The 23,426-nt window shown below is 54.4% G+C and overlaps 1 protein-coding gene across 5 annotated transcripts; it reads left to right on the plus strand.

Annotated features, from left to right (window-relative positions):
- Positions 1–402: 402 nt before the first annotated feature.
- KCNN1 (potassium calcium-activated channel subfamily N member 1) lies at positions 403–22,845 on the plus strand. Of its 5 annotated transcripts, none has more exons than XR_013960865.1 (9): positions 403–593; positions 4,910–5,392; positions 6,190–6,285; positions 9,010–9,428; positions 12,322–12,463; positions 14,570–14,680; positions 15,054–15,185; positions 19,560–19,629; positions 22,280–22,845. XR_013960865.1 is itself a non-coding variant. In XM_080673452.1 (9 exons), exons 2-8 carry the CDS (start codon positions 4,991–4,993, stop codon positions 21,495–21,497), a joined length of 1,350 nt encoding a protein of 449 aa, XP_080529578.1. In that variant the 5' UTR covers positions 403–593; positions 4,910–4,990; the 3' UTR covers positions 21,498–21,514; positions 22,280–22,415. The 5 variants fall into 5 exon arrangements, 4 of the variants coding, with proteins under 4 accessions (XP_080529578.1, XP_080529579.1, XP_080529577.1 ...); XM_080673452.1 differs by lacking the exon at positions 19,560–19,629 and adding an exon at positions 21,421–21,514 and having other exon boundaries at positions 15,054–15,156; positions 22,280–22,415; XM_080673451.1 differs by having other exon boundaries at positions 405–593; positions 15,054–15,160.
- Positions 22,846–23,426: the final 581 nt, after the last annotated feature.

The following is a 23,426-nucleotide window of genomic DNA, read 5'->3' on the forward strand; positions in this document are numbered from 1 at the left end:
TAGGGGTGGGGACAGGTGTCCAGTCGCTTTGCAAAGTTGTCCCGGGGCACAGAGGTTGAGGGGTAGCTGGAGTTTGGGGGACCTGATTTTGGGAAGGGGTGGCTAGGAGATCCTGAGGACTGTCAGCGACTGGTGTAGTGGTTTGGCTAATGTCCCCTCTGTCGCGCAATGCAAGAGGGCGAGTTTGAGGAGCCGCCGAGCGCTGGCGGGGGAAGGGGGAAGACCGAGCACCGGGAATAAGGGATCTTTAAATGTAGGCGGGGCTTGCGGGGTCGCTGGGGGCGGGTCCAATCGGGCTTAGCCAATTGGCTGCACCGCCCGTGTCGCACCGCCCCCTCCTCTCCTGGCCCGGGCGGGCGCTCACCGCCCCCCGGCCCCGCCGGTGCACCGGGCGGCGGGGGATGCTCCCGCTGTCGCCGCCGCCGCCGCCACCGCCTCCCCCCGCCCCACCGCCGTCGGGCCCACCGTCCCGCCGCCGCTGCCCGTCCCCACCGAGACCCCGGCCCCGGCCCCGGCCCCGTCCTGTGGGTCCTTGTCCGCACGGGACACTGTCTCCTCCAGCCTCCACCGCCCGCCTGAGCCGAGCCCCGCAGGTATGGGGTAGGATGGGCAGGGGTGCCGGGGAAGGGAGGCACGTCCGGGAGAGGGACGCGGTTTGGGGCTGGGGACACGGGGAAGGGCATGTGTGTCTGTGCACTGCCAGGTTGAGTGACGAGTCTCGGACCCCCATCCCGGATGGGGCGGGTGCTGGGTTCTCTTTAGGGGGTGAGTCTCCAAACTCCAAAGATACGGGGGGGGGGGGGGGTCCTCATGGTGGAGGCAGTGACCCGGGACTGACTTGGGAATGGGAGTAAGGAGACCAGCAGTCAGGGGCACCACGGTAGGGGTCAGCAAGCCCAGCTCACCTTGGACAGAGATTGGGGCACCCCGCACAGGGCACTGCCCGCCATCCTGGAAGGTGGCCCATAGATGTGAGCGCTGGAGGTTGGGGCCGAGTGAGAGAAGCTGATGGAGATGGAGCAGTGTGGAGGGCGCTGGTAGAGGCAGCCTGGGGAGGGCAGGGCAGGCTAATTGCACCCTGCTGGCTGCTGGCAGGTCCCTGATGGTGGTGATGGGGGAATGCCTGAGGGATCAGGCAGCCAGCCAGCACCTCACTGCACCGGTACTGGGCAGTCCATGGGGAGGGAGGGCGAGTAAATCCTGTCCACCCTGCAGAGTTAGGGCCCCAGAGTGCTGAAATGGGAGAGGGGTCCCAGGGTCCGTTCCCACCCTCCACAGGGACACACTACCCACTACTTATCCACACATCCCAGAAGGTTCCACCATGTGCTACTGGCCGTGGTTTCTGGAAACAGTGTGGTGGGCATTTTGTCTCACAGGGGGCTCTGCCTTGGGAACTGAGGGGTCGGGAGCACCTCCTCCTGGTCCATCTGTGAAGGACAAAGCTTGGTGCTGAGCAGCAGCACTGTGGCAGGTGTATCCATGGCCACATGCTAAGATTTTCCACATGAGATCTGGCCACCCACCCTGATGGGTGAACACCAAGATGCGGCTTTACTGAAGAGGCAGCTGAGGAGGTGACTTCGCCCTGGCTGGGATGCTGGAGGGTCCCTCTGGGCAGCTACTGCAACCAACCTGTCATTTGTAAAAAAAAAAAGGTTCATTTGAGTGCCTTTGGGGTCTGTTGGGTTTCTTTGTCTTCCTTTTGAGTGGCAGAGCACCCTGCTTCCTGCTGCCTGCCCACCTTCTTCAGTCCCTCAAGAGCCGTGCTGAGTGCCCCCTGTCCCATTTGGCTCACAAGGTTCCCACAGTGTCTTCTGGGATGGTGTGGAAGGGAGCTCTGCTCACCCTCCTTCCCTGGCCTTCAGCAAATGGAAGGCTCAAGCTCCAGACACATTTGACAATTTGGGCCATTCCAGGATCCCTCAAAACCGAATGCAACCCATAGGGTGTTACCATTTAGGGGAGCTCCTTGGAGAACTTGAGAGACTTCACTAAAACACACACACCCTTTAATGGATATCCCAACCTTGCCCCGGGTTTCAGAGGGGCTCTTGGGTCTTTGGGAATCCCTGAGGGTCCTAGGGACCCCAGCTTTAGATCCAGGTTGCAGTGGGGGTGAGGGATGTATACCTGGGAAGGGGAGGGGCCTCTTGTCCCCAGGTCCCTCTGTTCCCACTCAGCCTTTAGAAAAGGACTACTCCTCCTCCTGTGGGATCTCAGGCAAACCACTTTGTCGTTCTGTTTTCTCGGAGGTCACGGTAGGGCATGGGCACCCATCATGCCTCTGCCCTGAACTCTGGGGGCCCTCAAGGATAGGGCCGGGCTGGCTCCCTCTCCAGATGGCAGTTCATCAAGAGGGATCCAGGCAGATCTTGCCACCCACCACCCCAACCCCCACCCCCCCCAGTTGGCACTGACTTAGTTCCTGCCCTTCCTGGCTGTGTGACCTTGGGCAAGGTACTGAAACTCTCTGAGCCTTGTCTCCTGTCTATAAAAAGGGGTCAGGGATGCCACCTGCCTTGCCGAGTGGCGATGGAGATTAAATGTGATCATTCTGATAAAGGGCTCAGCCCACAGTAAGCACTAGGGGCATGTTAACATGAAGGGATGCCTCCATCCTCTGCTCGCACGGAAGCCCACTCCCCCACTCTCACTCTGCCCAGGGCACCTTAGGACTCAGCTGCCAGGCAAGGAGCAGCGTGGCCGACAAATGGCTGAATTTGGCCTGTGTATTGGGTGGCTGAGTCACATCCCCAAATTGCATCTTCATTGGTGCATTTCCGAAGGCCGTCTGTGGGCCCCCACCCCCTCCTGGTCCTGTCTGCCAGGCCTCCCACCTCTCCTTCCTGTGCCCCCAGAACCCCCAGCAAGGATTTGCACTTTCAGGAAGGATGGGGAGAGGGGTGCCTGGGGTTTCCTGTTCTCCCAAGCAAGGGCAGGGTCTGGGGCTGCTGTGCTGACAAGCTCCCAGACCCGCCTAGCAGCCAAAAGGCCTTAGGATGGCAGGCAGGGCTCCAGCCCAGGAGGAGAGTAGCACCCCAGTGTTTGTGAGACACACATAGAGATCAGGGCCAAGGTCAGCCTTATAAACTATGAAGTGCCAAGCTTGCAGAAGGCCAGGCCTTATAAACTGTGATATACTGGGCCCACGTGAGAGGCCAGGCCTTATATACTGTGAAATGCCAAGCTTGCAGGAGACCAGGCCTTATACATTGCGAAGTGTCAGGCCACAGGTGGCCACAGCCCGGTTGAAGTGATGGGTGGTAGGGGTGAGAGAGGAACATGTTCTGAGACTCATGAGGTCACTGACCATGGCAGGAATGTTTCTTGCACTTCTGTGTGCTGGTACCAGCATCTGGGGACACACAGTGAGCAGGACATACGCAGTCTGGGGGCACCGGACAAGGACACAGGGGTCCTGTTGATGCATAGGGCTCTGGCAGAGGTCGCCTATGTCCTGCCCAGCAGCATGGCTTATCTTGGCATGTCCTGACAAGACAGTTTCTGCACCTGTCACCCCCAGAGCATGGTTTCAGGGCTGGGGAGATGTCCTATCTGTGCGCACAGTCCCTCTCCCAGTCCCCCAGTGCATGCTGGCTTAGCCTTTTCAAAAGGGACCACACTTGGCACACTGCCCACCGCTGCCAGGCTTGTTGGGAGAATTTCAACCAGGCAGCGTGGTCCAGAATCTACCCTGTAAGGAGATAGTCCCATCACAGCACAGTGCCTCAGTTTCCCCATCTATAAAACTGGCCAAATCCCAGGACCCCCTTCTTGGGGATATTTCGAAGATTTAAGAGAAAATTTGTGTGAAATATAGAGACTAGTATGTAATAGATCGGGGGTGGGGAATGTCCAAGGTAGGGAACAGCCTTATAAACTGTGAAGTGCTGGGCCTGCAGGAGACCAGCCCATATAAACTGTGAAGATGGTTAAGAAACATTGATGGAGTGACAGCAGGTGGCATGCAAGGTTTAGAGAGTAGGCTGGGGTGGGTCTGGCAAGTCAGAACCCAGCAGACATGATCACTGAGGTCCCTGCTCTTGCACATGACACCCACAGTACTGCCTTATGCTGGGGCAATATCTGAGGATGTCGCGCAATCAATCTGCTCCTCGGCCTGGCGGGGAAACTGAGGCTGGCCCAGTATCACAGAGCCAGGCTGAGCATGTCCAACAGGCCCTATAGATTCAATTCTGGGATCTTAGAGTTAAGTCCCAGATTGCCATGTTGGTCCTGGAATCTGGAGATCACTGACCTCCCTCCATCTAGGCAGGAGGGAGCTGGGGGTCTCTATATAGCCCCAGCCTCAGTCTCTAATGTTACCCTAGCCATAGTCTGTACCTGCATAAGTGTGTTAAGGCCTTGGAACAACTTGAGGGGAGGGACCGGAGGCTCAGTAAAGTGAGGTTAAATTGTCCAAGAGCCTGAAGGTCAGCGGGAGACTAGCCCAGGTTGGAATCACCTCCCGAATGTGCACCTGCATGACCTCTACTCCTCCCAGGCACACCTGCCAATCAATGTCAGGGCATACAGAAGTGTTTACTGAGTAGTGGCTGTGTGCTAGGCACTGTCTAGGTACTTGGAGACCCAGAAAGTCAGTGGGCAAAGGTCAGATAGAGGGTTTTCCAGGCGGAGGGCACAGCACATGTAAAGGCCCTGAGGCAGGGCCAAGCTGGTTGGGATAGGTGAGAGGGAGGCCAATGTTTCTGGAAGGGAGTGATTCTGGGGAGAGTGAGAAGGACGAATGGTGTGGAACTTGGACCCCAGAGGGCCATCTGGCCACGGTGGGGAGTTTGGTTTTTATGCGGTGACACTGGGGAGCCACGAGAGGGTTTGAGGGTTTTAGCAGTGGTCCCGGGCCCTCTGATCAGTTGGTATGACCATGTCCCTCATGCCCCTGCAGGTCAGCGTGGGAGCCCAGCTGCTGAGCCATGCCGGGCCCCAGGCAGCCTGCAGTGAGCCCAACCCCGGCACCCACATAGTCATGAACAACCACAGCCACAATGGCTGTGGGGGGCGGCCGCTGGGAGGCGGACTGGGGGCCCTGACCCGAGACCCTCCGGACGCCGAGGCCAGCTGCCCCCTGCAGCCGCCACATAGTCCAGGCCTCCAAGTCGTGGTGGCCAAGAACGAGCTGGGCGGGCTCTCACCCGGCAGCCCCCGCGGGCATTCCCAGGACCAGGAGGAGGAGGAAGACGATGAGGAGGATGAGGTGGGTGGGCAGAGGGGCTCCAGGAGGCCCCCCAACGTGGGCCACCGCCTGGGCCACCGGCGGGTGCTCTTCGAGAAGCGGAAGCGCCTCAGTGACTACGCCCTCATCTTTGGCATGTTTGGCATCGTTGTCATGGTGACAGAGACGGAGCTGTCCTGGGGGGTCTACACTAAGGTAGGCATGGCCCTTCCCCTGGCACCTCAGGGAAGTCCTACCCAGCACCTCATAGAGGCCCTGCCTGGCACACCTGGCTCCCCGTCATCCCTTGGGCATGGAATCAGGGCACATCGGCCCCAGGAGAGGAGGATGGGGGGATACAGGGGACCCTGGAGATGGGCAATGGGAGACTCCGGGGGATCCTGCTGTGCCCACTTCCTGGGGTGGCAGGGAGACTGCAGATGGGGGACAGAGACACGAGTCCATTCCCCTGCTTGCACCAAGGGCCATACCCTGGCTCAAGGTGGGGTAGGGGATGTCCCCCAGGATATGCCTGGGCTGGGGGAGCTCAGACAAGGCCTGGGTGGAGAGCAGGGAAAGAGTTTCACCCCCGCCCCCCAGCAGTTGGGGCCAGGTTATGAGCCTGACTGTGGGTCCCCTAGCGCTGCTTGAGTGTGTGTGAGGACAGAGCGATCAGGGCTGTCTGCCTGTAAACTGTAAAATGCTGTGCCTGTGTGAGAACAGGCCTTATAAATTCTGAAGTGCTATGTCTGTATGAGGCTAGGCCTTATAAACCGTGGCATACTGAGCCTACAGGAGGCCAGGCCTTATACATTCTGAAGTACTATACCCACATGAAGCCAGGCCTTACAAACTGTAAGGTCCTAACCCATCTCGCTCTAAGCCCAGGCCTAAAGAGTAAGGGCAGGAGTGTCACTTTCTGAGTGAAGTGCCCAGGTATGAGGGTCAGAGGGCTGCCCCCCCCCCCCCCGCCCCCTCAGCATCGTCCTGCTGTTTGCTCTCTCTCTGCCCAGGAGTCCCTGTACTCATTTGCACTCAAATGCCTCATCAGCCTCTCCACAGTCATCCTGCTGGGTCTGGTTATCCTCTACCATGCCCGGGAAATCCAGGTCAGTGCCCAGCTGGGCTGGGGTACCCCCTCTCCCTCCACACCAGCCACCTGGAACCCCAGCCCCCTAAGCATAAGAGGACCGATAGCTTCCTTATAGAAAAGGATCTCTGTGAAGACACACCATTTCGACCACTCTAAAGTTTCCTAGAATGTGTGTCTATGTTTTAATTTTTATTGATTATTTGAGAAAGGGTCAGTCAGAGCGCAGGGTGGGAGGTGGGGGTGAGCTAGGATCTAGCACACATGGCCCATGTGGAGCCCTGGGGTCTTCTGAGGGTTTACAGTGGTGGAAACCAGTGTTATTAGCACCAGGCTCCTTTCGTATTCATAGGACCCTACATTTAAAAGATTTATCCCATGCCAGGGAGTTTGTTCTTCTTTTGGGGGATTAATCAAAACCAGGCCAGGCTTCAGTCCAGCTCAGGACATGTCAGGCAGGTGTGCCCACAGGGGCGGACATCCCCTGGGTCTGGTGCCAGGTCCCAGGGACACCAAAGGATGTCAGATCTGGCTCCTCACCTCTGGCCTCTGACCCCTGACAGTCTGGCAGGAAATGGGTGGAGGAAAATCCTACCTGGATTGCACCATGTGTAGATGTCTATGAAGACACCAGGGTCTGGCACACGGGAAGGGCCCTGGATGTGGCTGAGGGCAGCAGAGAAGGGGACAGTGACAACTGAGCTGAAAGGAAGCAGTTCTGAGGGTACAGCCATTGGGAACAACAGTCTGGCAGCTCCTCAAACAGTTACTCACAGAGTTAGTTACCAAATGGTCCAGCAAATCCACTCCTAGGTATAGATCCAAGAGAAACAAAAACATCCACGCAAAAACTTGCACACAGATGTTCATAACAGCCCTCTTCACAATAGCCAGAAAGGGGAAAGAAGTTCGATGTCTGTTAACAGTTATATGGCTAAACCAAATGTGGTCTATTCATACAGTGGAATTGCAATGCATTGTGTTATTATTTTGTTGTTGTTAATCCTCACCTAAGGATATTTTCCCATTGATTTTTTTAGAGAGAGTGCGGGCAGGGGGAGAGACAGAGGGAAACATCAGAGTGAGAGAGACACATTGATTGGTTGCCTCCCTCACAAGCCCTGACCAGGGCCAGGAATCAAGCCTGCAACTGAGGAACATGCGCTTGACTGGAATCGAACTGGACCCTTTAGTCCATAGGCTGTCGCTCTATCCACTGAGCCAAACAGTCCAGGGCTCATTGTATTACTAATATATTATATTATTATATTTATATATTATTCACTTATTTAGTATTCAACCATAAAAAAAAAAAGAAGGAAGTTTGCACAGCTGAATGGCTTCAACAAACAGAAGTTTATTTTCTCACAGTTCTGGAGGCTGCAAATCCAAGATCAGGTGCTGGCAGGACTGGGTCCTGGTGAGGCCTCTCTCCTTGACTTGCAGGCAGCCACTTTCTCACTGTGTCCTCACATGGCCTTTTCCCTGTGTCCATGTATTCCCGGTGTCTCTTCCTCTTCTTCTTTTATATTTTAATTCTTACCTGAAGATATGATTTTTTATTGATTTTTAGAGAGAGAGAGAGAAACAACCATTTATGTGAGAAAGAAACATCAATTGGTTGCCTCTCACACACATCCTGACCAGGGATCGAACCGGCAACCTTCTGGTGTACGGGATGATACTCCAACCAACTGAGCCACCCAGCCAGGGCTCTTCCTCTTCGTAAAATGACACAGTCCCGTAGTATTAAGACCCCCACCCTCATGACCTCATTTAACCTTAATCACCTCTTTAAAGGCCCTGTCTCCAAATACAGTCACGTTGAGAGTTAGGTCTTCAACATATGAATTTTGAGGAGACACGATTCAGCCTATAAAAACCCACCCTCTGGTCCATCCCCCAAATTCATGTCCTTCTCCCATGCAAAATGCATTCATTCCATCCCAATATCCCCCAAAGTCTTAAGCCATTTCAGCATCAAGTCCAAAGTCTCATTTAAATATCATCTAAGTGAGATCTGGGTGAGATTAAGGTAAGCTTCTTCCCCAGCAGTGACTCAGACAAGTGCTGGCACAGGCATAGGACAGACATTCCTCTTCCGAAAGGGAGAATCCAAAGGAAGCAAAGGGCATGGGTTCTAATCAAGTCTCAGAGCCAGCAAGGCAGATTCCATGAGATCTGAAGGCTCAAGAATAATCCTCTCGGCTGAATGCTCCACCTTCCAGACCCACGGGGTGGCAGCGTGGCCCCTGGGCCCTGGTAGAGGCCTTTGTGTCTGGCTTCTGTCCCTCAGCCTGATGTTTTCCAGGGTCATCCACACTGTGGGGTGTGCCAGTGCTTTATTCCTCTTCGTGGCTGAGTAACACACCTTCGTGTAAATGGACACATTTTGTTCATCCTCTCTTCCTCTAATGGACACTTGGGTTGTTCCCACTTTGGGCGGTGTGAACAGTGCTGCTGTGGCTGTGCATGTACAAGAATTTGTTCCAACGTCTGTTTTTATTTCTCTTGCGGATCCCACCTAGGATTGGGATTGCTGGGTCATGGTCATTCTGTGTTTAACTTTTTGTGACCCACCGGTCTCATGTTTAGTTTGAAGTGTGGCCAACTCTGGGATGTAAGGAGTTTTGCCTGTGAGGCGTGTTTCTGGTAAAACTCGAGTGGGAGGGATTTCATCTCGGGTCTTGCTGGGGGCCTGGATGTGTGTCTGAGACCCCCAATGCCTGTCTGCCCTCCGCAGCTGTTCATGGTGGACAATGGGGCAGACGACTGGCGCATTGCCATGACGTGTGAGCGTGTCCTCCTCATCTCCCTGGAGCTGGCCGTGTGTGCCATCCACCCGGTACCCGGCCACTACCGCTTCACGTGGACGGCGCGGCTGGCCTTCACGTATGCGCCAGCGGCGGCCGAGGCGGATGTAGACGTGCTGCTGTCCGTCCCCATGTTCCTGCGCCTCTACCTGCTGGGCCGCGTCATGCTGCTGCACAGCAAGATCTTCACGGACGCCTCGTCCCGCAGCATCGGGGCGCTCAACAAGATAACCTTCAACACGCGCTTCGTCATGAAGACGCTCATGACCATTTGCCCAGGCACCGTGCTGCTCGTCTTCAGCATCTCCTCCTGGATCATCGCTGCCTGGACCGTGCGCGTCTGCGAGAGGTGTGTCTTGACCCCCAGCCCCTAACCCGGTGAGCTCCTTGCCCACCCATGACTTCAGTGACTAAGAGCTCCCCCAACCATCGCTTCTGTCCCCCTGATCCCAGTGAGCCCCAGGCCCACCCATTATTTCAGGTGCCCAGGGCTTCCCTAGCAATCACATCCATCCTCCCGACCCTGACCCTGATGACCCCAGGCCCATCCATGACTTCAGTGACCCAAGGCTCCTCCAGCCATCTCTTTCATCCCCTTGATCTCCCCACCCTGCCCCGTCCAATTCTTGGCCTCAGTGACTGTCCATAACCCTGGGACTCCAGCCTTGTGTCCCCAACCACCCCTGACCCACACCCCTCTGCAACCCCAGCCCCCTTCCTCCCACTTTCCTCCAGGGGGACTCATGCTTCCCTTTCTCCCAGCACCTCTACTCTGCGGGCAGCTGGCCTCTGACCTCTGGCCCAGGCAGTGGAGGCAGCAGGAACAGGGATGCCCGCCCAGCTGCCTGTCTCTACCCCAATTTAACTTGCTCTCCTTCTCCCCTCTGCCTGCCCCGCTGGACTGTAGGGAAAACATGTGAGTCCCAGCCTTGGCCAAGCTGTGTGTGCAGAGCTGCTGCCACCATGCTGCCCGTGAGGAATTTAAGATTAGCTGCCGAGAGGGGAGGGAATGGGGAGGGGAGGCAGGGTGGTCCTGGCAGGAGCCCGTGGGGGTGGGGAGAGTCCATCCCTGCAGGAGGGGAGAGGGCGGGGGGACAGGTAGGATTGAGTTAGGCTCAGGACAGTGGGAGGCAGGCCATTCTCAGCTTCTATCCACCTGGGGCCCTTGGGGCCTTTGTCCAAGGTGTGGGGAGGAAAAAGGGCTGAGCTCTAGCATCTTGTTTGGGAGTGAAGGAAACTGGCCCAGCCTTTAGGATCCCTACTTGGGTTTTGTTCTCAACAGTCCTGGAAGATGGCAGCCATCAACCGAAGTTACAGATGAGGAAACTGGGGCTCTCAGGGGCAAAGGGACATTCCTAAGAGCCTGTTTCTGGTTGTCTCCCAAACCCCCAGGGATCCAGGGAGGGAGGGGCCCGCAGGGCCGAGGGACACCTTGTTCAGGAGGGGTCTCTCCTGCCTCATGCCTAGTTAGGGAAGGCTCTGGAGGGGTCTGTGTTAGGTGGTGCTATGATTGGGCTTCCTGGGGCAGAGGGCCCTAGGCTGGACTTGCCCCCCAGGACCTTAGTCCTCACCCCTTCAAGCCCCCACTCCTTGTCATCAAGGCTTACCATCTGGGGGTCACACGGGGCCTCTTTGGACCCCTGATATGCCCCAAAGTCAATTCCCACAGCCCATTCCCCACCCTTCAGGGCAGGCTCAGGATCAAGGTCTGGGGAATGAGATAGGTATCCCTCCTCAGGCATCCCTGAGGTCCAGGCTGGATCATTTCAGGGGTCCCCAGGTGGGGGTGGGGAATGGGGCAGGGTGAGGGGGGCAGCCAATCCTAAATTCTGAGCCCATATTGCTGCTTGAAAACCCCTCGCCTGCCTCCCTCTGCCCCACAGCTCTGTTCCACCCCTACCTCACCTTCCGCATGCCCCCCCCCCTCCCTGGTCCTAGGGGTTCTGCAGCACCCACCCATGGCTGGAGAGCTTCCCTCCTGCCTCCTGAGTTGGGGTGCTGGTCTCCCCAGAGTTGGAGGCTGAGGCAGCTTGGGGTTCAGGTACCTCAGTGAAAGTTGGGGGTCAGTTTCTGTCCCCTGCACCCAGCAAGCAGCATGGGAGCCCCCCACTGGGGCGAAGACTCCCAAACACCAGACCTGCTGTGACGGCCTCCATCCCTCCCGCTCCCACTGGGGCTGCCCTTCCATCTCCTCCCCACCTTGAACCCCTGGCCCCAGCCCCATCTACCTGAAACAGCCTTCCTGCAGCCCCCTGCCCCACCGCAGTGAGGGGCCCCCCCTCCTTTGTGCCACCATGGTAGACCTCTTACCTTGAACCCTTTCAGTGAAGGTCTTTGCCCACCGGCGGGGGTTTCAGAAGGCCTGAGACCTGCTAAGGAGGCGTTTAGTTGGAAAGGGCTCCCCCAAGCTGAAGGGGCTTTGCAGGCTGGGGGCTGGCCTAGAGCAGAACCTTGAGCTGCCCCCAGACCCAGAGAACCAGCCCCTCGGCCCCCAGCCTGGGCTGACACAGGTAGAACCTGTTCACAGTCTGTGTGGCCAGGGTCCCAGGCCAGGCTGTGACGGGGACAAAGCAGTGTGCTTTGCAAGGCCTTGGGGCCTGTGACCCCCACACACACATCAAAAGTTTAGCCCCAGGCTCTCCCCAGGGCTAAGTATGCTCTCTCCTCTCTCCTTATCCTCAGATCAACCCAGGTGTGGGATTGGGGTGACTGGTGCTGCCCTCCACATATTGATATCCCTTCTTCACCCAAGTTCTGGAGCATGATTCTTCAAACCCCCCCCCCATCTCCCCAACAGACCCCTCCCTCAGGGCTTGGCTGGCTAGGGAAGTTCTTCCTGATGTCTGATGTGAATCCTCACCTCCATGCCGCTTCTGGTGTCCATGGCCACCCGTGTCTGCGCCTGTCTGTATGTCTGTCTATGGGAAAGGTATCCGGTGGACATGCGTGGACACATGTGGACATACCCTCACCTGGACCCCTCTCTGCTCCATGACCAGGGTTAGGAGGGCAGATGTCCCGAGCAGCAGCTTTGGGGTCGGTGAAGGAAGGAGGGTGAAAGGGAGCCTGGGAGGAGGATTTGGGTGTCCTCTGTCCTGGAAGCACCACCCCCCTGCGACCACGCCTTTATCACTGTGAGCCCTCAGAGTGACTGGCTCCCTGATTCTAGGCACTGCCCCAGGGTGTGTGATGAAGGAGGAGGGGACCAGTGCCAGCTGACCAGCCCTCCCTACTCTCCCTAGGTACCACGATAAACAGGAAGTGACCAGCAACTTCCTGGGGGCCATGTGGCTTATCTCCATCACCTTCCTCTCCATTGGCTACGGAGACATGGTGCCACACACCTACTGCGGGAAAGGCGTGTGCCTGCTCACCGGCATCATGGTAAGGGCCGGGCCCTTGCACATCCCCCGCCGACAGGGAGGTCACCGTCACAAGCTGAACCACACAGACAAGCATTTGTTCTTGCAAAAACGTGACGCCACCCCCACCACCATTTCCTTTCCTCCTGCAGAAGGAAGGGCCGTCTTACAGAGGCTCCGCACAGCACCCTTCTTGAACGCCCTGTCCCCAGTTGTTACCATCTCTTGAAACCTGAAGCCCAGTTGCTCTGTTCCCCTTCACTTCTCACTCCCTCCTGTTTGGACGCCGCTGGGGGCCCCGCTTCCTCCTGCCTCCCCACCAGGGCCGCCCTCCTCCTGGCTGAGCTGAGCGGCCCCTCCCTTGTGAAACGGCATCATGCACACTTGCTTATGTTGTTTTGTGACAGTGGAAGGGGGAAAAGTAAAGATCAGCCACAATCCCTCCCCCTCCCGGGCCCCACCCCGGCCCAGCAAATGGACTTTCTAAATAAACTAACAAAAGCACTCAGATAAGTGAGTTTTAATCCAGAAAACCCTCAGTGAAATGGAAAAGCCATATTCTCTTCTCTGGGATGCGGCTCCTTCCAGAAAACCAGTTTCATGTCCAGCCTACAGCTCACTCCCAGCCCTCGCCCCCCAGCACACACACACACACACATACACGTGCGCGAACACACGAGGTCATGCTTGGGTCCCTTTTAGCTACTCTGTTAGCTCTCTCCTGTTCCATCTGTGCCCAGTGCGTCCCCTCCCAGTCACTGCTCACAGACTCATCCCCTTCCACTGTCCCACCAACCACGCGTTTCCCTATTCTTGAACTTCAGGATATCCCAGCGGGGCATCCTCTGAGCCCAGCATCTTTTGCTCAGCATGGCAGCTGTGCTGTTGTGCAGAGCTATCACCTGTTCTCCTTCCTTGCCGTGTAGCATGCCACGTGCAGGTTTCCGGCATGTTACTTTGCCCCTAATCACAGGGCTTTCCTGAGAACAGGCTCGTGGGTCCTTCCAACATCCTTGTCCTGATCAGGAACCCTCATGGGGGTTTCCTTGGAAGGGTACCTTGGTGCCCACCTCACCAAGCCGGGCATGTTGGCCCAACCAGGAGAGTTTGACAGTGTCCCTGGCCCTTGTCCACTCCTCCCCATAAGTGAACTTCCACCCCTGAGAAAAAGTGAACTCCAGCCCTCAGGGCCCAAGCCGGGGTTTCTCCCTCCTCCCACCCTGTACTCAGCAGCTGGCAGGTGAAGCACCAGGGACAGCCTCCAGCACAGGCAGAGAACCAACTTCTGGCTCTATCACCAGCACCTGCCACCTACTTCCTGGTCACTTCTGAGGCTGATGACACCTCCTGAGTGTCCTAGGCTCCCTGGACCCCACTTCTCAGTGACAGAACCTCCCCTCTCCCCCACTTTCTTCCTCCTGTGTTGCTTTTTGCTGCCCCTCCCTTACCTGCCCTTCTCCTCCTTGGCGCCTCACTCCTGCCCCCTGTCCCTCCCAGCAGCCCCCAAGTGACCTCCTTTTCTGGCTGGGCTGCCACTAAGGGCATCCTGAGGAGAGTGGTTGTACCCACCAGGGAACCCACATGAGAAGGCATCCTCCCCCACCTCCCCACCTGCTGCAACCTGTGCATTCCTCTTCCCTTCTGCAGATGCCCCACTGTGGGCAGCTGGCTGGCCCTTCCCTCACGCTTCCCTTCTCACTGTCAGCTGACCCTCGTTATTGTTCAATAACCTGTTAGCCCAGTCTCTGTCCCCAATACCCACACCCAAAGCCCTGACAGATTCTAAATCCTCCCACGTCCATGGTCATTGGCCCCAAACTTGCCTGCAGATCCTGCTGTTCCTTGTCCCTTTCTTATTTCCGAGCCTCAGTTTCCCTCTCTGCCCTATGAAGATAAGAATGGAGTTGTTGGGATAAAATGAGCTAATCTGTGGGACATGCTCCCCAGACATTGAGTGGATAAAGCAAATGGGGTCGGAGTCAGTGAACTCTGTGCCAACACTGCAGGCTTGAAGGGTAAAGTCAAAGGTGGGATCAGGACAGGCTTCCTGGAGGAGGGAGCGTGTCCTGCTTTGGCCTGGGATCCACATGAAGCAGGATGTTGATGTGCTCCCACCCTCCTCACGCAGGGGGCTGGCTGTACGGCGCTCGTGGTGGCTGTGGTGGCCCGGAAACTGGAGCTCACCAAGGCAGAGAAACATGTGCACAACTTCATGATGGACACACAGCTCACCAAGCGGGTAAGGATGCCAGCCCCCATCACGGCCGCCCCTGCTCCTGATCATCAAGGGCAGACCCCCCCGCCCTACTTCTGCACGTTATAGGCACTCGCATGTGCCCACAGGTCCCCACACTGCCCTGTGCATGCCAACACTGCACTGGGCTCTGCCATTTATGAGAACGTCTGGGAGCTGTGCACAGAGACGTGGAGAAGGCCACAGGTGTCCACCTCTGTGCCCAGTCACAGCCCCACCGCGGGCCATACAGTGAGAGGCAGGAATGATGGGACCAGGCAGCCAAGTGCAACTTACAAGCTGACCTTGGCAGGTGGACCTCGCTGTGCCTCCGTTTCCCCATGTGTGAAATGGGGAACTGTTCTTTCTCTGGCCCCAGGTGAAAAATGCCGCTGCTAACGTTCTCAGGGAGACGTGGCTCATCTACAAACACACCAGGCTGGTGAAGAAGCCAGACTACGCCCGGGTTCGGAAACACCAGCGTAAGTTCCTCCAAGCCATCCATCAGTAAGTCCAGCACCTTTCCCACTCAGGTTTCTGTGTCCGCCTGGGGCGGAGGCAGCGTGACACCCCCCACGGGAAGAAGCCGAGGGCCAGGCCAGACAGCCCAACATGGCCTCAGCATGGCCCTCCTATGCTAGGTGGTCAGGTGACTGGGGCCAGCAGCTTCTGTTGGATGGATAGTTGGTATGGTCCGAGGGAGAGATATGATGGGCCCAGCATTCATCCAGGGAAATCACCTTTGATAAGGCATGCAGTCCATCCAACATAAATGGCAGGAAGCATATTTTATTCCCTGGAATAGCCCAAATGATTTTACCCCTTAGCAATATCTTCTTTTTGCTTTGGCTAGCAGGAAGCTCAGAATTTGTGGCCGGATCTATAAGCTCGTGTGGAATAATTAGAAACTACTTAATTTCCTCTTTTGTCCCTTTGTTCTGAGAATTACTCATTCAAGTAGTTCTCATCCTTGGCTGCTCATTGGAGTCACTCAACTGGCTTTTAAAAATCCTACAGGCCACACCCAGCACCATTTACACTACAGTGTGCGATTAGTCTGGGCTTAAGCTTAAGTTCCTCCGGTGAGTCCAGTGTGCAGCCAGAATTGGCACATTTTCGGTAAAGGCCAGATAGTAAACATTTCATGCGTCATGGCCCAGATCATCTCTGTCACAGGAAAGCAGTAGAGATGAGCGGGCGTGTCTGTGCGATATGTTATTTTCCAAAACAGGCATCCGGCCAGGTTTGGCTCACAGGATATAAAATGCCAGTTACTGTCCACTCAAAATATCCTATGAGCTACATATATAATTTCACATTTCTTGGTAGCCACATTTTTTAAAACAAAAGGAAGCAAGTAAAATAAAATTAATATATTTATTTAGTGTATCCAAATTATTATTTTAACATGTGATTAAGATTTAAAAAATCATTGAGATATTTTATAAAGCTTTTTGTACTAAATCTTCAAAGTCCATTGTATATTTTACGCTCATAGCTTGTTTTTATTCAGACTAACCACATTTCAAGTGCCATATATAGGATGCATGAGACAGCACCCTGTCTAGAATTTAAACAACTCCAAATTCTGTGGGGTGGAGTCACGTTGTACCTGATATAAAAGAGTAAAAACATGTTCTTAGGCATTTTTCAGAATGAGCCTCTCTGAAGAGAGTTCCCAAGTCTCAAATCATGAGAAAACCCATTCACAAGTGGGTTCTCCTCGGTGAATTAGAAGGCTCCCTACCCCAAGAGCTCGTAGGCCAGACTCAGGGGCTGATGAGTTAGAGAGTGAGATGAACAGTATTAGGGTCTGAGCTAGTACAGCAGGAAGGCAACCGACTCAACAATAACCAAGAGGCAGCACAGAGAACACCAATGTGAGCGGTGGGCTGGGGAGGTTGGATAGAGGAGGGAGCCCGAGCTGTGGCTGGGACAACCCAGAGCCTGGGCTTCCAGAAGGTAAAGGAGAATGACCACTTACCAGGGAGAGACCAGGCCATGGGAGAAGAAGCTCACCAGCTGGGCTTTAATTTTTTAATTCTGTTCAATTATTTTTACCTCTTTGTTAAAAACAGCTTTATTGGGGTATAATTGACATACAGTCAACTGCACCTACTTAAAGTGTACAGTTTGATGAGTGTTAACATATGTACACACCCATGAAACTATCGTCACAGTGAAGATAATGAACAGATCCATCAACCCAAACGTTTTCTTATGCTGCTTATCATCCTTGTCTTTTAACTGGAGAGTTTAGTTCATTTACATGTATTGTGTTTGCTATTATAATTGGGTTGCTTTCTAATGATAATAATCCCTACACCCCAGGACTTCGGGAGGTCTAAATGAAATGATTTGCAGAAATGCCTGGCATAGTCCCCAGCACAGAACAATCTCTTGGTAGCACATAGCGTCCACCTCACCCCTGGCCCCTGCTCTCTGCCTCTGCTTCCACCACCATCTGAAAACCAGGGAGAGGAGCTGGTATCCCATTGACTTGACTTCACTGTGCCCAGGTATTAGACCTCCTCACAAGACTTTGAGACCCTTGAGGGCAGGGACCTCTCCTTGCTGACTCTTCCACAGTTGTTAGCTGACCACTGGTTCCCAATCTCGTCTCTTCCACCTAACAGTGGGGCCTGGGCAAGTGACACACTACTCCAAGTATCTTATCTGTAAAGAGGAGATGATGGTAATGAGTGTGATATCGATCGAACACAGGTGGGATGACCAGATGACTCACCTGTGCCTGACTGCCGCACAGTATTTTCTAAATATAGGAACTGGAGTTGTTGTTATTTCCACACTCAGTATGGTCATTTTATCATTCCACAAGCATTTCCTGCACCAGCCGGTGTGGGGGACACTAGACATGGCCCCACCCTGGATCTTGCCCTATGGGATGTTCCAGAAAGTTCTTTGGGGAAAGTAGGAGTATGAGAATTGAGGAAAGCCAGGTCTGGGGAGAAGGCACCTGCTCTGTGAATTATCTGTGACCATTTGTCTGGGGCAGGACTGTTTCACTCACCTTTAGATCCCCTTGCACCCCAACCCCCCACCAAAAATAGTAGCCCTGCAAGAACAGATGATGAAGTCAAGCAAGTGTGAACTAGGGCCTGAAGGGTGGATAGATTTGAGTCGGAAACTGAGAGGCAGGCTGGCATACCAAGGAGTGCCTACAGGTTGAGGGAAGGCAAGGAGGTGGGAACGAGCACAACGCCAGGGAAACTGGAGGTCTGCTCTGCACACGTGAGGCCACCGTGGCACGTCCTTGAGCTGGAGAGGCCCCATGAAGGGGCGCTGTATGCAAAGCCCGTGAAAAGGAAGACATGGTCTCCGAGAAGATGGAGTGGGGAGTGTATGTGTTTCCTGGGCCTGCTGGTGATTTGAAACAGCAGAATTTATCATCACTGTCCTGGAGGCCAGAAGACCAAAATCAAGGTGTCAGCAGGGCCATGTTCCCTCTGAAGGTGCCAGCGGAGGATCTGTTCCAGGTCTCTCCTAGCTTCTGGCAGCGTCGGGCATTCCTTAGCTGGTAGATGCATCGCTCCAATGATCCATTTCCATGTGGCATTCTTTCTGCGTCTTCATATTGTCCTCCATCTGTGTGTGTCTGTGTACAGACTTCACCTTTTGTATGAAGACACCAATCATATTGGGTTAGGGTTCCCCCCAATGACTCATCTTAACCTGGTGAAATAAGGTCACATACTGAAATTCATAGGGGTTAAGACTTCAACATATCTTTTGTGGGGAACACCATTCAACCCATATGACTCCCCAGGGAAGGCACGGCAGGGCTCCTCAGCAGCCTTCTGGGGCCGTCTGTATTTGCCTCCGTTTCTCCAGACTGAGGGCTGGGTCTTAGGGCCCTGGCAGTATTCAGCATGGTGGGCCCTGAGGGGCCTCTCCACGCATCCATCGCATGTGGGCACACACGGGCGGAGTTTGAACCAGTGAAGAAGAGAGTCTTACCTGGAACCACTCCCCTGGCCCAGTTTAACTACAGAGGCATGGAGAGGAAGGGTGCGGACACACAGGCCATGCCCCACGCCTCGGGAAGCTAGTGGAGGCCAAGGGCATAGAGGCTGACCAGATCCTGCCAGGGTGTTATCAGCCATTGGCTTTGCCATTCTGAGCCTCAGTTTCCCCCTTAGGAAACATCATGGGTATAGTTTACTGGACTAAAAGTCACCTCTAGGGCCAGGTACCTGGCACAGGTTGGCAGACAGCAGAGTTGCAGAGCGAGGGCAGCTGCATTTGTCCTGGCCAGGGCTGGGTGGATACTGCTCGAGGGATGGGGCAGAGGATGGATGCACCTCTGAGGGGCTGGCACTGCCCTCTCAGAAGCTGAGCCCCTCTGCAGCGCAAGGGCAACAGCCCCTCGGGTCCAGGGGTCAGCATGTGGGAGGATGGCAGCATTGGGCATGAGCTGCCCAGCGGTGCTGAGATTAAAATTGCCCTGTGATTTCTCTCTGCTCCACCGGGTCCTGCCAGAGCTCAGAAGTAAGTCTCCTCCTGAGGGTCAGGGGTGCATGGTGATCATGGGTCAGGGTGCATCCCCGGGGCAGCTCCTGGAGGCGGCCAGGGCTTGTGTCCACCCTGCAGACCAGTGCAGGCTTTACTGAGACATGCTGAGTCGGGCCCTATGCACATAGCCAGACGGTGGACACTTTGGGTAGTGGCTGAGCTGCCGCCCAGGCCCTGCTGCCCCCTAAATGTGGGGAGGGAATGGGCTGCAGGGGGCCTGACCCCAACTCCCACCTCATCTCCCCACTGCATGTCCCACATGGCAACCCTGGGTGGGGCAAGTGCATGAAGGACTCCCCATCCCCCCAACAATGCATCCTCCACACAACCCCACCCACCCACCGGTCCCCAGGCTCCGGAGTGTGAAGATTGAGCAGGGAAAGCTGAACGACCAGGCCAACACACTCGCAGAGCTGGCCAAGGTGAGCAAGGTGGGGCCAGGTGGATGGCTCCCTGGGCCAGTCTGGGCTGGTTGGGTCTCTGGGGAGAAAAGGGGGCATTTCTGTAAAGGACAGGGCACAACTCCTGCTGAGGGAGGGACAGCACTGGGGTTCTCAGGGCAGGCAGGTGACACCAGCAAGGGATGCAGGGCATATGAGCCACCAGGGAACAGCAGCCCTGTCTGCAAGGGTCCATCGTGGCCAGAAGCTCTGACTGTGAGAGGAACTCCAGGAATCTACATCTGTAAAAGCTACTTTTAACATCGGCAGTAGTTTTATTTTTTTTTAATATATTTTTATTGATTTCCGAGAGGAAGGGAGAGGTAGAGAGATAGAAACATCAATGACGAGAGAGAATCATTGATCTGCTGCCTCCTGCATGCCCCCTACTGGAATTGAGCCCGCAACCAGGACATGTGCCCTGACTGGGAATCGAACTGTGACCTCCTGGTTCATAGGTTGATGCTCAACCACTGAGCCAAGCTGGCCGGGCTAGTGTTTTTTGTTTTGTTTTTTTAATTAATATCTAAAAAAAATCGTATATATGGGCAAAATTGATGATGCGGTACTTTTGCTGCGGATATAAATTCAAATAATAGCCCCAACAGAAAGCTAAACACCTTTTAGGAAATTAAATTTGATTCCACAAGCTCAGTAAGATCAGTTTGTGTTATAAATGGATCTATTTGTTGGTTCAAACATCAAACCCTCTTTCCTGCTTTTCTCTTAGAATGTTTTCACAGTATTCAGAACTTCTCCTGACAATGTGGCATATTACATAAATAGTTCATGTGTGAGCTTTGCCTATTGGTCCCACTCCCTAATCAATTATCAGTTAGAGACTACTTTAATGTTATCTTTAGAAGATGTTAAGTCCTATTTCACTTCTATACCCAGCTCATTGTAGACTCACTCTCTTCCTCATTTCAAGAGATTGCAAAGTAATTTAATATTAACCTACATAAAATTAATTTGGAAGGGAACGTTACAGAGGAAAAAACATTCTAGAACCCTGAAGAAATAATTCATCCCGGCTGGTGTGGCTCAGTGAGTGGTTGAGCATCAACCTATGAGCAGGAGGTCACAGTGACTGGTTGCAAGCTTGATCCCCAGTAGGGGATGTGCAGGAGGCAGCAGATCGATGACTCTCATCATTGATGTTTCTCTCTCTCCCTCTCCCTTCCTCGCTCTGAAATCAATAAAAACATGTTTTAAAAATAAATAATTCAATTGGTAGTAGAAACTAGAACATAACCCTAAGAGAATATAAAAATCATTGGCCAATTAATTTGATGTCATATGAGATTATAGCTATAAATATAAAATACCTTGGAAAAACTCAGATACTAGGAATTATAATTTGAATTATCCATATTACACTTCTTTAGCACAAATGATTGAAATTTGAATTTTTATATTTTTAAACCTTGTAATCATGGTGGTATACTCTCAAAATACATTTTACAAAAGCTTCTTTGAATTCAGTCTTTAATTAGATTGGATTATATGGGTTTCTAATTTTTTTAATTAAACAAGGTTAAAATGTTTTTCCAATCACATTTTTCTGCTTTCCTTTCCAAGGTTGCTAATTTAATTTGTATTTCTCTGGCAAAAATAAAATATATAGGGTGTCCCACACTTTACAGCTAATAGCTCAATGATGTTTCTTTCTTTTCAGATTTAACCCATTGGAATTCATTATTCAAAGTGTGTATACATTTTTGGGGACACCCTGTATATCCTAGGTTTAAAACAATTTTTTTTTAATCTCAGAGAGGGCCAAAAGGAACCACCCCAGTGTTGGATGCCTCCAGATATTACCCTCTGACCCTGGGGACTGTGGTTCCTGAGGCAGGCTGGGGTGAAGGTCAGTGGCCCTAGGAGGGCTCCGAGGTGTTTGTCCTCTCCCCTGCCCCCTCCTCCCTTACCCCCAGTGGAGTCAGCCTACTGGGAACAGAAGAAAGGGTGGAGGGCGCGGAGGAGGGCAGAGGTGTGGAGAGTCTGGGAGAGTCTGCAGATATGTAATCGGCACCTCATCCTATTTCTCTCCCGCGGAGCAAGGGGTTGGGGGTGTTTTCCCCCCTCAGCCAGACCTGTCCTGCAGTCCTCCCCTCCAAAGCCTGGGAGGGGCGGTAAACTCCGGTTCCCGCCTGCAGGTCTGGTCACCGAGAGCTGGGGTTAGAGACTCAGTGCGATGTTCTAGCGCCACCTGGTGGCGAGAGTGGATCCTTCTGGACAGTAGTAGTGTGGGGAGTAGTAAAGGTGGTGGGGACACCTGTCGCCTATCATAACAGCGATTATGGCTGTTGTGTTCCTGGGTCTGTGATTGGGTCAGATCCTCACCTCCCTCCAGACCCCTATCCAATCCCTAGTCTAATGTATGTGTTAGGTGGCCAGTTCAATCCCTCAGGGCAGCTCTGGTCACATCCACCCCTCCCCAGTACAGCCCTTGGCCCAGCTTGTCATTTAACCTTCTGTCCCCTCACCCATTCTCCCACCATTTCCTGGGATCTAGCAGGACACCTGCAGGTCTGGGGGTGTCCTCACAGTTGCAACTGTGTGTGTGTGTGTGTGTGTCTGTCACTCCCTTTCTCACTTAGCCTCTTCTCTCTCCCACCTCTGTCTCTCACAGACCCAGAATGCCATGTACGACCTCATGTCCGAGCTGCACGCCCAGCACGAGGACCTTGAGGCCCGCCTGGCTGCCCTCGAAAGCCGCCTGGATACGCTGGGCACCTCCCTGCAAGCCTTGCCTAGCCTCATCACCCAAGCCATACACCCACTTCCCCCACCCTTGCCTCCCCAGCCTGGCGCCCCAGACCAGGCAGCCCAGAGCTCCCCATGCCAGTGGCCACCCGTGGCCCCTTCAGACTGCGGGTGATGGCCCTGCCCACCACCGGACCCCACAATCTTGGCCATTGTGTGGCCGCCACCTCCACACCATCCAGGAAGGCCGGTCTAGTTGTGCCTCTTGGAGTACAAGGAGCCAGAGCTGAATTGGGCTGAGTGGCCAGGGGCCTGTCCCACCCAGACTGTCTGGACAGGGGTGGCTGCCGCCTGCTTTCTCCCTGATTGGAGCTTAGGGAGCCCAGGGCTTCCTCTGGTTCCCTGGCCCCCTAACTCTCCCCAGGCCCCCGGTGGGCTCAGAACAGCAGGGAGAGGGGTCCTTGCCAGTTCTTAATAAAGCAGGACCCATCTAGTTGCTGCCTGTTTTGTGTAGTTGGGGGACACTCATAGTCACAATATGGGAGGTGGACACCTGGCACTGATAGAAGGACCTGCAGAGGATGTGGCCCAGCCCCCATAGGAGGCACTGGATAGTCAGACATCCTTCCCTTTGACCAGCTGGCTTTGCTGGAGCGCCCACTGTGGACCAGGTGCCAAGGAAGCAGTCCAATAAGGGAGTTGACACGGGTGAGGAGGGCTATTCAGTCCTCATTGGACATGTATTGAGCACCTGCTATTTTCAGGGAACGTGAGGTAAATGATCACACTGACACTTAACCAGAACCTGACCAGGGTGGGATAGGGAAACTGAGACTCAGAGAAGCGAAGCCACCTGCCTGGGGCTACAACATGAGGAGTGGTGAGCCAGGACTCAAACTTGGGGGCCCACTGGCCACCATGAAGAACCCAGACTTGGGGGAGGACACTTCATGGGGGACTGGTGTGAGTTGGGGAAGGTGTGGTGCAATTGTGGGGTTAAAGTGGCCCATTTGGGGTAGGCTGGAAGGGAAGGTTCTGGACACAAGTAGAATCAGAAAGATCCCTCCAGGCCT

The sequence above is a fragment of the Plecotus auritus genome (genome assembly GCF_963455305.1).
Source record: "Plecotus auritus genome assembly, chromosome: 6".
Taxonomy (NCBI): Eukaryota; Metazoa; Chordata; class Mammalia; order Chiroptera; family Vespertilionidae; genus Plecotus; species Plecotus auritus.